This window comes from Dermacentor variabilis, unplaced genomic scaffold, assembly GCF_050947875.1.
Source record: "Dermacentor variabilis isolate Ectoservices unplaced genomic scaffold, ASM5094787v1 scaffold_13, whole genome shotgun sequence".
Lineage (NCBI taxonomy): Eukaryota > Metazoa > Arthropoda > Arachnida > Ixodida > Ixodidae > Dermacentor > Dermacentor variabilis.
In genome coordinates, this window is record NW_027460291.1 from 24,139,786 (window position 1) to 24,154,353 (window position 14,568).

General features: G+C 45.8%; 2 protein-coding genes across 5 annotated transcripts in view; one reads left to right on the forward strand and one right to left on the reverse strand.

Annotated features, from left to right (window-relative positions):
- The first annotated feature begins 6,242 nt into the window (after positions 1–6,242).
- Positions 6,243–13,846, forward strand: LOC142566601 (phospholipid-transporting ATPase ID-like). Its single transcript, XM_075677447.1, has 2 exons — positions 6,243–6,485; positions 11,834–13,846. Exons 1-2 carry the CDS (start codon positions 6,261–6,263, stop codon positions 12,323–12,325), a joined length of 717 nt encoding a protein of 238 aa, XP_075533562.1. The 5' UTR covers positions 6,243–6,260; the 3' UTR covers positions 12,326–13,846.
- The window catches only part of LOC142566599 (uncharacterized), a 46,032-nt gene continuing 44,901 nt past the window's right edge, over positions 13,438–14,568 (reverse strand). For 2 of the 4 annotated variants that reach the window (XM_075677440.1, XM_075677441.1), the window contains exon 15: positions 13,438–14,384. In XM_075677440.1, the coding sequence (XP_075533555.1) occupies positions 13,880–14,384 (505 nt within the window). In that variant the 3' untranslated portion in view covers positions 13,438–13,879. The remainder of the gene's footprint in view (positions 14,385–14,568) is intronic. The other 2 variants (XM_075677444.1, XM_075677443.1) reach the window with 1 other exon arrangement.

A 14,568-nucleotide genomic window follows, 5' to 3' on the forward strand; every position in this document is an offset into this window, starting at 1 on the left:
AGCGAGCTACGCCATAAATGCATTGGGTATCCGACACTCTGTCGGTGCTGGTCCTCAATAAAACACTTTGAGCCTACTTAGGTCACTGGGTGTGTGCCAGTAGGTGACTGCCTCCCTTCCATGTACGTCTTTCACGTCACCTTGGGTAACTAGTTATGTGCCACTGGGATTGTGCCGATCCACGATTACTAAAACGATCCCTTAAACTTAACTTATGCCGGCTGGAATCGATCCCACGCCACAAGGATTGCTCAACCTCAGAAAACTCGCGCATTAGTAGGCTGCGCCACATATGCTTGTGGAGTGTGCCGGTCCTCAATGAACCTCTTTGATGCGAACACTTTAGCGAGCTACGCCATAAATGCATTGGGTATCCGATACTCTGTCGGTGCTGGTCTTCAATAAAGCACTTTGAGCATTCTTAGGTCACTGGGTATGTGCCAGTAGGTGAGTGCCTCTCTTCCATGTATGTCTTTCACGTCATCTTGGGTAACTAGGTATGTGCCACTGGGAGTCTCCCGATCCACGATGACTAAAACGATCCCTTAAACTTAACTTATGTTGGCTGGAATCGATCCTAGGCCACAAGGATTCCTCAACCTCAGAAAACTGGCGCATGAGCAGGCTGTGCCACATATGCATGTGGAATGTGCCGGTCCTCAATGAACCTCTTTGATGCCAACACTTTAGCGAGCTACGCCATAAATGCATTGGGTATCCGACACTCTGTCGGTGCTGGTCTTCAATAAAGCACTTTGAGCCTACTTAGGTCACTGGGTGTGTGCCAGTAGGTGACTGCCTCTCTTCCATGTACGTCTTTCACGTCATCTTGGGTAACTAGGTATGTGCCACTGGGAGTGTGCCGATCCACGATACTAAAACGATCCCTTAATTAAACTTAACTTATGCCGGCTGGAATCGATCCCACGCCACAAGGATTCCTCAACCTCAGAAAACTGGCGCATTAGAAGGCTGCGCCACATATGCTTGTGGAGTGTGCCGGTCCTCAATGAACCTCTTTAATGCCAACACTTTAGCGAGCTACGCCATAAATGCATTGGGTATCCGATACTCTGTCGGTGCTGGTCTTCAATAAAGCACTTTGAGCCTTCTTAGGTCACTGGGTATGTGCCAGTAGGTGAGTGCCTCTCTTCCATGTACGTCTTACACGTCACCTTGGGTAACTAGGTATGTGCCACTGGGAGTGTGCCGATCCACGATGACTAAAACGATCCCTTAAACTTAACTTATGTTGGCTGGAATCGATCCCAGGCCACAAGTATTCCTCAACCTCAGAAAACTGGCGCATGAGCAGGCTGCGCCACATATGCATGTGGAATGTGCCGGTCCTCAATGAACCTCTTTGATGCCAACACTTTAGCGAGCTACGCCATAAATGCATTGGGTATCCGACACTCTGTCGGTGCTGGTCTTCAATAAAGCACTTTGAGCCTGCTAAGGTCACTGGGTCTGTGCCAGCAGGTGACTGCCTCTCTTCCATGTACGTCTTTCACGTCATCTTGGGTAAGTAGGTATGTGCCACTGGGAGTGTGCCTATCCAAGATTACTAAAACGATCCCTTAAACTTAACTTATGCCGGCTGGAATCGATCCCACGCCACAAGGATTCCTCAACCTCAGAAAACTGGCGCATTACCAGGCTGCGCCACATATGCATGTGGAATGTGCCGGTCCTCAATGAACCTCTTTGATGCCAACACCTTAGCGAGCTACGCCATAAATGCATTGGGTATCCGACACTCTGTCGGTGCTGGTCTTCAATAAAGCACTTTGAGCCTACTTAGGTCACTGGGTGTGTGCCAGTAGGTGACTGCCTCTCTTCCATGTACGTCTTTCACGTCATCTTGGGTAACTAGGTTTGTGCCACTGGGAGTGTGCCGATCGACGATTACTAAAACGATCCCTTAATTAAACTTAACTTATGCCGGCTGGAATCGATCCCACGCCACAAGGATTCCTCAACCTCAGAAAACTGGCGCATTAGTAAGCTGCGCCACATATGCTTGTGGAGTGTGCCGGTCCTCAATGAACCTCTTTGATGCCAACACTTTAGCGAGCGACACCATAAATGCATTGGGTATCCGACACTCTGTCGGTGCTGGTCTTCAATAAAGCACTTTGAGCCTACTTAGGTCACTGGGTGTGTGCCAGTAGGTGACTGCCTCTCTTCCATGTACGTCTTTCACGTCATCTTGGGTAACTAGGTTTGTGCCACTGGGAGTGTGCCGATCGACGATTACTAAAACGATCCCTTAAACTTAACTTATGCCGGCTGGAATCGATCCCACGCCACAGGGATTCCTCAACCTCAGAAAACTGGCGCATTACCAGGCTGTGCCACATATGCATGTGGAATGTGCCGGTCCTCAATGAACCTCTTTGATGCCAACACTTTAGCGAGCTACGCCATAAATGCATTGGGTATCCGACACTCTGTCGGTGCTGGTCTTCAATAAAGCACTTTGAGCCTTCTTAGGTCACTGGGTATGTGCCAGTAGGTGAGTGCCTCTCTTCCATGTACGTCTTTCACGTCATCTTGGGTAACTAGGCATGTGCCACTGGGAGTCTCCCGATCCACGATGACTAAAACGATCCCTTAAACTTAAGTTGGCTGGAATCGATCCCAGGCCACAAGGATTCCTCAACCTCAGAAAACTGGCGCATGAGCAGGCTGCGCCAGATATGCATGTGGAATGTGCCGGTCCTCAATGAACCTCTTTGATGCCAACACTTTAGCGAGCGACACCATAAATGCATTGGGTATCCGACACTCTGTCGGTGCTGGTCTTCAATAAAACACTTTGAGCCTACTTAGGTCACTGGGTGTGTGCCAGTAGGTGACTGCCTCCCTTCCATGTACGTCTTTCACGTCATCTTGGGTAACTAGGTATGTGCCACTGGGAGTGTGCCGATCCACGATACTAAAACGATCCCTTAATTAAACTTAACTTATGCCGGCTGGAATCGATCCCACGCCACAAGGATTCCTCAACCTCAGAAAACTGGCGCATTAGAAGGCTGCGCCACATATGCTTGTGGAGTGTGCCGGTCCTCAATGAACCTCTTTAATGCCAACACTTTAGCGAGCTACGCCATAAATGCATTGGGTATCCGATACTCTGTCGGTGCTGGTCTTCAATAAAGCACTTTGAGCCTTCTTAGGTCACTGGGTATGTGCCAGTAGGTGAGTGCCTCTCTTCCATGTACGTCTTACACGTCACCTTGGGTAACTAGGTATGTGCCACTGGGAGTGTGCCGATCCACGATGACTAAAACGATCCCTTAAACTTAACTTATGTTGGCTGGAATCGATCCCAGGCCACAAGTATTCCTCAACCTCAGAAAACTGGCGCATGAGCAGGCTGCGCCACATATGCATGTGGAATGTGCCGGTCCTCAATGAACCTCTTTGATGCCAACACTTTAGCGAGCTACGCCATAAATGCATTGGGTATCCGACACTCTGTCGGTGCTGGTCTTCAATAAAGCACTTTGAGCCTGCTAAGGTCACTGGGTCTGTGCCAGCAGGTGACTGCCTCTCTTCCATGTACGTCTTTCACGTCATCTTGGGTAAGTAGGTATGTGCCACTGGGAGTGTGCCTATCCAAGATTACTAAAACGATCCCTTAAACTTAACTTATGCCGGCTGGAATCGATCCCACGCCACAAGGATTCCTCAACCTCAGAAAACTGGCGCATTACCAGGCTGCGCCACATATGCATGTGGAATGTGCCGGTCCTCAATGAACCTCTTTGATGCCAACACCTTAGCGAGCTACGCCATAAATGCATTGGGTATCCGACACTCTGTCGGTGCTGGTCTTCAATAAAGCACTTTGAGCCTACTTAGGTCACTGGGTGTGTGCCAGTAGGTGACTGCCTCTCTTCCATGTACGTCTTTCACGTCATCTTGGGTAACTAGGTTTGTGCCACTGGGAGTGTGCCGATCGACGATTACTAAAACGATCCCTTAATTAAACTTAACTTATGCCGGCTGGAATCGATCCCACGCCACAAGGATTCCTCAACCTCAGAAAACTGGCGCATTAGTAAGCTGCGCCACATATGCTTGTGGAGTGTGCCGGTCCTCAATGAACCTCTTTGATGCCAACACTTTAGCGAGCGACACCATAAATGCATTGGGTATCCGACACTCTGTCGGTGCTGGTCTTCAATAAAGCACTTTGAGCCTACTTAGGTCACTGGGTGTGTGCCAGTAGGTGACTGCCTCTCTTCCATGTACGTCTTTCACGTCATCTTGGGTAACTAGGTTTGTGCCACTGGGAGTGTGCCGATCGACGATTACTAAAACGATCCCTTAAACTTAACTTATGCCGGCTGGAATCGATCCCACGCCACAGGGATTCCTCAACCTCAGAAAACTGGCGCATTACCAGGCTGTGCCACATATGCATGTGGAATGTGCCGGTCCTCAATGAACCTCTTTGATGCCAACACTTTAGCGAGCTACGCCATAAATGCATTGGGTATCCGACACTCTGTCGGTGCTGGTCTTCAATAAAGCACTTTGAGCCTTCTTAGGTCACTGGGTATGTGCCAGTAGGTGAGTGCCTCTCTTCCATGTACGTCTTTCACGTCATCTTGGGTAACTAGGCATGTGCCACTGGGAGTCTCCCGATCCACGATGACTAAAACGATCCCTTAAACTTAAGTTGGCTGGAATCGATCCCAGGCCACAAGGATTCCTCAACCTCAGAAAACTGGCGCATGAGCAGGCTGCGCCAGATATGCATGTGGAATGTGCCGGTCCTCAATGAACCTCTTTGATGCCAACACTTTAGCGAGCGACACCATAAATGCATTGGGTATCCGACACTCTGTCGGTGCTGGTCTTCAATAAAACACTTTGAGCCTACTTAGGTCACTGGGTGTGTGCCAGTAGGTGACTGCCTCCCTTCCATGTACGTCTTTCACGTCATCTTGGGTAACTAGGTATGTGCCACTGGGAGTGTGCCGATCCACGATAGTAAAACGATCCCTTAATTAAACTTAACTTATGCCGGCTGGAATCGATCCCACGCCACAAGGATTCCTCAGCCTCAGAAAACTGGCGCATTAGAAGGCTGCGCCACATATGCTTGTGGAGTGTGCCGGTCCTCAATGAACCTCTTTGATGCGAACACTTTAGCGAGCTACGCCATAAATGCATTGGGTATCCGACACTCTGTCGGTGCTGGTCTTCAATAAAGCACTTTGAGCCTACTTAGGTCCCTGGGTGTGTGCCAGTAGGTGACTGCCTCTCTTCCATGTACGTATTTCACGTCATCTTGGGTAACTAGGTATGTGCCACTGGGAGTGTGCCGATCCACGATTACTAAAAGGATCCCTTAAACTTAACTTATGCCGGCTGGAATCGATCCCATGCCACAAGGATTCCTCAACCTCAGAAAACCTCAGAACACGCTTTTTGCTTGTTGCAGCTTGTAATGACTGACCAATAAATGGCTAAGGCTGTGGTGCTCACCTTTTACAAGGCGCCTACTTCAGGCGCTGTATTAGTCGTAGGAAATTTGAAAGCACTAGATTCATATTAATATAATGCAACCTTCTTTGTGTGGTTACGAACTTGGGAAAGCAGCTTTCAATGTTATTCTGCTTGAATTTTTGTGGTATATCAATTTCATTGAGTTTAAATATGTATCTTTCGCAGTTCTAACTGCCAGCTGTCGATGCTCAATGAATATGGATAAGTGAATCAACAAGTTGCTTTTTCACATTTATGTCCGTATTGCATTACTTAATGTATAAATGTAATATGCCTGGATGAACAAAGTAAGTTTATCGGAATTCAACTGCCATGTTTCACTGTGCAAAACTCTCTGATGTGCCTTTTTGTAATATGAAATGCGGCGAATAAAATTATTATCCATGGGGCCCAGAAAACACCGTAGGCCTTGAAATATCAAGTGTGCCAAAGTCGTGGATAGTGAACTGGCCATAACATTTGGATACAAGGAAAAGAGTGCATCGTGGAGTTGGTGGGAGAAGTCTGGAATTGTCAGATGTGCCTGAGCTTGGCTAGATGACCAGCAATTGAAGAAACTGCTCGGTGTGGCCGGTGAATGCAAAGGCTTGTTTGCTAAGACTAGGGAATGATGAAACGTTTTACAAACTTTCCCTAATTGCAAGGTGGCTTGCCTTGCTCTATCTTTATTTTTTTATTTATCATTAATACGTGTATATATTTTTTTCTCTCAGGATGTCAATGACGTAAACTCCATGCGCTATCCCAAGCTGTTCACGCCGGGCCACCTGAACCTACTCTTCAACAAGGTGGAGTTCTTGAAGAGTGTCGCACATGGAGTGATCTCCTCCTTCGTGCTTTTCTTCATCCCATACGGTGCCTTCAGCAACAGCATTGCGCCTGACGGAGTCAACTTGGATGGGCACCAGCTGCTAGGCACCACAGTTTCCACCATCCTCGTCATTGTTGTGAACGCCCAGGTAACAGCACACTCTGCACCCACTACATTTTTCTCATAACCATCCACAGGCACCTGTTTACAAAACATGCGGTCGTTGATTTGATTCCGACCTGGTTACCGTCATTTCCACATTCCAGCAGAAGCAGAAAGAAAAATTATTGCAAGTTTTGCTTGAAGGCAAAGCATTCAAAGCAATTGCCAAGTTTAGCGTTGCACTGAAAATGTTTCAGAACGCTGGTGTGACAAGGAGTGTGCCTACAGTGTTTAAGGTATTGTGCCTTGGTGGCACGCGAGATGAGATCGAGGGAAAACAGGTCAGCATCCACAGAAAGGACAACACAAATTTAGCTTTGCGTTCACCATGGCTTTATATGCACACAGCATCCCAGCAGGGACGCTAATGCGTGTGCGCACTGTGCTCGTGCCAGCAGCACAAGCCAGAACGCTGCCCTGGGTTCGGCAGAGCCAATTGAGCGGAACGCGAAGGTGTGTTCACTTGACTTTATCGCGTTTTGGAGTCAAACGCAGTTTGCGTCTCTGGAGGCCTTCTAATCCTCCACGCGTGGACCACGCATGCACTGCGGACAGCAGGACAGCACGACAACGCCGACAGCGCAAATGCGGCTCAAGTGTTCGTACAATTACTGTTGCAATAGAAACATAGCTGTTTTAGGTTTACGTGCGTGTTTTAAGAAAGCCCAAGTGGTAATACATAGCTAATGCATGTTTCTGTGGTTTATGTTGTAGACCACAGTGAAGCTTTCTGACATCAAATTTCATCTACACCTATTGTTGCCCTTTTCCAGAAGCGCTAGGCCAGTGAGTGCTTAAAACTAAGCTGATTCTTGTCATGCTCATGGTCCAGAGCTTTAGGTCTTATCTACTGTACCCCCAGAGCACAGCACAACGAACTGCAGTCATGTTCTCAGTGGCCTTCCTATTGCCTCCCTCCAAATCACACGCACACGTGGCATTGACTTTGCATGCCACAGTGGCTCAGTGTGGAATTTTGCTGCCGAGAATAAGGTCGATAATTAGATTCCCAGCTTTGGCAGCTACATTCCGATGCTGGTAAAATGCAGAAACACTTGTGGTACTTAGATTGTTAAAGACGGGGAATGCGGGAGATGGCAATTCAAGACGATGAGCAAAACGCGAACAAGGTGAATGCAGGAGCCAACGTTTCGACAAGTGGACTTGTCTTCTTGTCGACAAGTCCACTTGTCGAAACGTTGGCTCCTGCATTCACCTTGTTCACGTTTTGCTCATCGTCTTAGATTGTTAAAGGGACACTAAAGAGAAACACCACATGATTTGTACACTAGGGGTGGGTGAATATTCGAAGTTCCGAATACAAATCGAATGTACAGTCGACTCTCGTTACAACAGACCCTGATAATCTGCCAAAAAAATGTCTGTTTTATCCGAGTCCGTAATATCCGAAATGCCTCACTTCCGAAACTTTCGTCGCGATGTCCAACAACTTTATTGCAAAGAGTGAGTGACAAACAAAAAAGACACAGTTTTGCCCGAAAGGCGAAGCGTCAGTTGTGATAGCAAATGAAGCAAGATAAGCGCGGCAGCAGAGGCAAGCAAACGGACCTTCATGCGCTCTCTCTCACTTCAACGCAAACTAAACGTCGAAAGCACAGCGCGTGCGAAGCTACTGTGTCCACATTGCAGATCGCTCTCAAGATAAGGCAGCCGCTGGAGTAGAACCCCCTCTCTCTCTCGCCTCACCTTCGCACCCCTCCTGTGCCTCGCACGCACGAAAGAAGATGGTGTGTTTGCGCCCCTACTTCATTCCTCGCGCGCGCAATGTGGACCTGCAATCGTCAGCTGACCCTCGCAAGTCAGTTGTCAGCCCATGTCAACATGGCAAAAGTATGTTTTATAAGGCCGATTTTGAAAAAAATTGTTGCCAATTTCTTTCACACTAGCCGATAGTTCGTTGTAGCTCGGTCCGTTAAAAGTGAACTTCGTTGCTTTAATAAAAGAGGTAGAACATACTAAAGCTGAAATATGGTCCGTTTTATCCAAAAGTCTGTTGTACGCAGGTCCGTTGTGATGAGCGTGGACTGTATTAGACTCTCTATTTGTATTCGTTTTTGAAAAATAATTATTTGGTATTTTCAAATAATCAAAACCTACCAAATACAAATATTTCACAGGAACCAGCTATTATAGCCTGGTTGCTGTTCTTCCTCTGCTAAACAAAGTATCACAAATTATCAGAATTGAAATAACGACAAAACGTTTCGAACCATTGCAGAAGCACAACGGGTAATGCAAGTTTTATTTTTGGTTTCGTAGTGGTAGTCAATATTACCTGTTATTTTTGCTTGTAGTCTGTCATTTAATGTTTTTTGGTACTCTATAGTCATATATGAGATTTGTCTTTTAGACTGCAACCAGACATTTTCCTTTGCACCTTTTTACATGTGTCTATGGCATACAAGTCCTTTAGCGGTTCTTTTTTTTTTCCCACAACTTCTGATCATTTTTCGCCAAGCACTTATTTAGCATTCTTGGATAGCTTGTCATACAGTAGCCATTCATTCCTGGAAACCTTGTTTGCAACCATGCTATAATATGTTTAAAAGCTATTCATGCAATTTTTTCCGTGACAATTAGTGATCTTGTGCTTAAGACTGATGCCCTTTTATCTGATGTTTAGCTTTCCTTTTCGCACTTAGCAGTTCCATAATATTTCTGCTGTACATATATGCATCTGCATTTGATTATCTGAAATTCAATTCAGTATTCGATACTTACTATTCATATTCGATCCGTATTCGAAAAAGTTGATATTTGCCCTTCTCTATTCTATATTGATAGAGTATGTTTTCAAAACCTCATCTTTGTTAATTTCACGGTAAGAAGGTGATTACCATATTTACTTGTGTAAGGCCCACATTCCTACTTCAAAGTGCAACAATTTGAAAGAAACGTTTCACTAAGCGTCGCGCATATGCCTGCATGCTGCTTAATTTCCCCAAGCCACTATTAGATGGCACTAGCTGTCCTGCCAACAATGGCAGTGTGATCACCATATTCCACACTCGGCACCAAATTGCAAACTTGGATGCTTACTGTTATGAAGCAGCGTGGCGGCGCTTGTCAGGTCCAGCCAGCAGGTGTGGCGGGCAGCTAGCCGTTGCGAGATGTTCGCCTTTAAAAAATTTTTACCACTTAGGCGATAAAGTGTGCGATCACGTGTATTGGCTTCACTGACATCCATGTGCGGAAAGCAGAGTTTGGACTCACGGGCAATCAGCTGCCCACTTCCGTGAACACCAACCAAGTTTGTGTATGCGTTTACTGGACGGAACGACATAAGTTTGTCATATGAGCATAAAGTGAATAAAGCTCCACACTGATTTTGTGCACTATAGCCTATACTGACAGTGGCAAGAATCAAGGTCACACATGTGCAGTATCTGCAGTTTGTGACAACCTGCAACGCACATTGGGCTGCATGATGGGTGAACACAGAGCACACCTGCAGCCTCAGGCCATCACAAGATTTAAAGTATACATTATTTTATTGGAGCACAACACTGTGTGAAAATCTGTAAACCAATTTTCTGCTGTGTAGGCACTCTTAGAAACAATGAAATTGGTTTTATCGTCTCGATTTGCTTTTTCGAGCTGCCCGATTATTCACATTTTCGCGGCATTGTCTGCGACCGAAAAATCGGTCAGTGACTGTAGATGTCGTTGTGTTATATCGCATAGTAGTCAGAGTGCAGTTCTAGGCTTCCTTGAGTAGCTACTATAAGCCTGCCTCGTGTAAGTAAAAACTAGTAATGCTCAGAACAATAAAAGCTCAGAAAAAATAAAATGTATGCCAAACTTACAACTTTCAAATTTCGTGCCAAAACAACAACGCAGTACATTGGTGTAATATCACAGATTTCAAAGTATTTTCTCTTTTTTTTTTACCATTGTGCCGCAGTGAAAATGATAGAAACTTGCCAAGTTCTCCCTTTGCCCCATTAGTATAGAATGCAGTCCATCTTCACTGATAAATTAATTAGGCTCGAATAGATGCGGTCAAAATCTATGATGGCCACGGCGAGCTGGCACGTGAACTTCAAGGTTCCACCCATCTTTCGTGTTTGTCTTTTCTGGTTTACAAAGCCTCCTCTCTCATGGCAAAAGTTATGATATTGCACAAGTGTAAGTTGCTAATAGAGCTAGACCCATTTTTTTTTCTTTAGTCTTCCTTTAGAGTAGCCCACATGGTCAAAATTAATGCACTGCCCCTTACAATGGTGTCCCCCTCACAGGCTCAGGTGTTGCTTTGGCACATTTGGAATAATTTGAATTTGATTTGATTCAACATTTACTTCAGTGCCTCCATGATGCATGTAGTACCACATCTGAAACAAACTACCAACATAACTGCTTCGCGTGATAGCCCTATTGTTGGCACAGCCAGCCACCTGGGTATTTTGCTCGTGCTTCGAACACATTGCTGCCAGAGAGCACAGTTCTCTTTTGTTCTTATTTTTTCTGTTATTTCGTGGTATGGGATTTTCATCAGATTTTAAATAATTTTTCCTCGGTTCCTAATAGCTTTCCACAGGATGCCCTCACTGTAACCACTTGCAGTAAGGTGAATAAGCTCTCCACAGCTTTTCACCTGAACCTCCTCACTGACAAATTTCACAGTGCACCTGGCACGATAGAAAGCCAATGCACCAAGTGGTGCAAGCTTTGCACTACAAAATGATGCCACCCCTGCAGGTTTATCCTCAGGCTTAAGAGGTCTTCCTTTTTTTTTCTTTATGCACTTTTAGGACATGTTCTTAACGGCTTCCAAACTGTGCTGCACTTTAGTTTTTTTAGCATTAGGCAAGCAGGCATGAAACCAGCTAGTAGCAGCATTTTTGTTGCCCTAACTGGGCTATTAAGACAGTGTCAATGCTGCATTTAGTGTTCATCCTGTCATTCTTTGCCAACTATCGATTATGTTACAGGCTCTTGCTTATTTGATTTCAGGCATCACAAGGTCGTGCAAATGCTTAAGTACAATTATCTTTTGTGTTTTGTTTCATAAAATGACATTGAATCTTGATATCACATTTGAAAAGCAGACGTGACATTGAACGTGGCAGTTGGCTGCTGGCCATAAGTTAGGCGAGGATTCTGGTTCACAGTCTTAAATGTGTTTCAAGAGTCAGTGGGAATTCGAGTTTCCTGCACAACAAAAAAGCACCCTGTCATCTCTGCATGCCCATTTGACTTGCTTCAAGGTCACATTGAAATATTTTGGGTGTAGATGCATGTACCTCAATAAATATTTAGTAGGAAGTGCAGCTGAAAAAGATTAACTGTCCTCACCTGTCTTTTTCTATGCAGATTGCTCTGGACACGTCGTACTGGACTGTATTCAACCACATTGTCATCTGGGGGTCTGTGGCATTCTACCTGGCTATGACATTGCTCATCAACTCCGACTTTGTGGGTAACCAGTTCCTCGGCTCTCTGCGCATGACGCTTGGCTCGGCACAGTTCTGGTTTGTGGCATTCCTCACGGTTGCCGTACTGCTGCTGCCTGTGATCGCATTCCGCTTCTTCTACACGGACGTCTTCCCCACGCTCTCGGACCGCGTGCGGCTCAAGCAGCGGCGGGCGCGCCGACTGCGTCGCGAAGGTGCACCAGAGAGCGGACTGGGCCGTGCCACAAGTGTGCGGCAGGGAAGCCGGCGTCGTTCAGTGCGTTCGGGCTACGCCTTCGCGCACCAGGAAGGCTTTGGCAGACTCATCATGAGTGGCAAGATAATGCGGCGTGCGCGCTCTGGTGGCAACTGGAGCAACTCTCTCCATGTCCCTCCCACATTGCCCAACTAGCCAGACGACACAAGGTCCCCACCGTTGGCATGAGGAGTGACTGATGTGGTGTGGTTTTCCCCCCTTGCATTTGTGCTTTGCAAGAACAGTGGAGTGCACCGGCAAGCACTTCTCGTGCCATCGCATTGACACGGTGTCGACATGGTGCAACCTGATCTGTCCTTGCACATCAGTGCATATGTGCTGGTCAGGGCCTTAATACGATTGCCCCAGGAAGCGCACCCCCTCCCCCCCCCCCCCCCCGTGTGTGGTGCTTCTTGGCAGTGCGTGGCACAGGTGCTGCAGTTGTACAACCGTGATTGCGATGGCTTCGCTGCCGTTGTGACTGTGATGAAATTACCGCAGCATGCACTCTGCTAGCTCGTGGTGGTGGTGGTGCCGTCTTTGGTACATGTGGACAGTGTTGGCCCACTCCGCATCCAAATATTGTGCAAATGCATACCAGTACCGCTTTAGCGCAAGTGACGAGTCTTCTTGCTTTGTCACTGTTGTTTCCACTGCTGCAATGTAAGAAAAACCTACCTCCCTGCCTGTTATATGCCTATCGCTGTTAAGTCTTAACTCACTGTAACCAGCAAGACAGCTTGAATTTGTCATGTAATGCACCAGGCCACTACAAGGTGAAGCGGTAAGCTACATTTGACAGAAGTGCTTTTGTTTCCTTTTTGTGCCTATAGAGCTTGTTGCGTACTGTTGAAATGCTTGCAGAAAATCAAATACTCGCGAGTGTTTTGAAAATGGGAATATTGATTTGAAGTTCAGTGCTTACATTTTGCCACTGCAGAGGTTGATCAAATGTTTTTGTTTCTTGCTCTACTTTGTACCCCTTTTTCTTTTTTTCTTGACATGTTGGCTCTCCGTTTTCAGGCATTATTTTGTACAGGTTCAGATGGCAATATCAAGAGGATATTTTTGAAGAGAGCATACTTGCCAGCATTTTTATAAGGGAACTTGGGGTTTAATGGGGGTTATCATGCAGACTACTGCTAGTAATGTGCACTGATGTGTGACGCTTTACTGCCACAATGCTTTGATGATTTTTACTCTGTGCATTTTTGCACTTGGCAATGGCTGTCTTTTTTTTTTTCTATGCATCATTGAAAAAGGTGGGAAGAAAAGCTTACCATGTTATTTATTTGTTATACATTATACCATGTGGATTTCTTTTTTTAAGCTGTTATATGCAGGTTGTTTTTTCTTATTTCCTGTCCCAATGATTTTACACTTGCTTATCAGTCACTGTAACAACCAGATTGTGTGCATGCGTCTGAAAAGTTCTGTTCTGTGCTGTAATGTCCCGAGTGATACTGTTAATTATTCCAGCAGCCAGGTTGCAGGTGCAAGCCTTCTGAAGGTACCTCATGTGATGAATGGTGATGACTGTGCTTGAAGGATCAAAGAATTTGCCTAATCGTGAATGTCAAGAGCTGCATCCATTATTTCGTATGAAAGAGTGTAAAGAAAGTGAACTCATTATCATATTAAAACCTGATAAGGAACTATTTCTTGTTTCCAAGATTACCAGTTAAGTATGTCTTCTCAGTGTATCACCAATTACTCATGGTGACAAGTGACGTGTGAATGAGGAAGACACGACTCAGAGTCGTGACATACATCATTTACATTCATTTGCCAGTGTTGCCATGCCACTATACCCGTGATGTCACACCAACTTGCAAGTCTAGGCTGATCAGGTGGTTGGTGCTGTCGAGATGTGTTGATAGTGCAAATTTTGTTCCCATTTTCTTCTTGTAACAACAACATTGTGTAATCAACATGAGCATTAGAAAATGTGTGTGGAGTGTTTGTGAGGCTGACTGCGCCTACTTGGGCAACTGACTTTGAATGGCTAACTTTGAATGAGTGCTGGTGAAAAGAGCTTTGTATGGCTTGTGCTGTATACAGAAAAGCGAGGCTTCCAGTGTGACCGCTGCTGGAAATTGTTTTTTCTTCATCTTCCTTTTTCAATGCAGCCTTTTGTAAAATGGCTTGGCACGTCCTTGTAGAGCTGCTGGCACAGGTAGCTGATGCAAAGCAGGCCAGTGAAACTGCATCGTACCTGCCAACAAACACTTCTGGTGTGAAACATAATCATTAGGAGGACAATAGACATCAGTAATAGTGACTATGATGATAATTATACGTGAAGAAAGACATTACAAATCCGCAGTAATTTTTGTATTCTGTCCCAAGCGACTCCTTTTAGAATATAAGTCGGGGGAAACCAGCAATGCATTTACTGG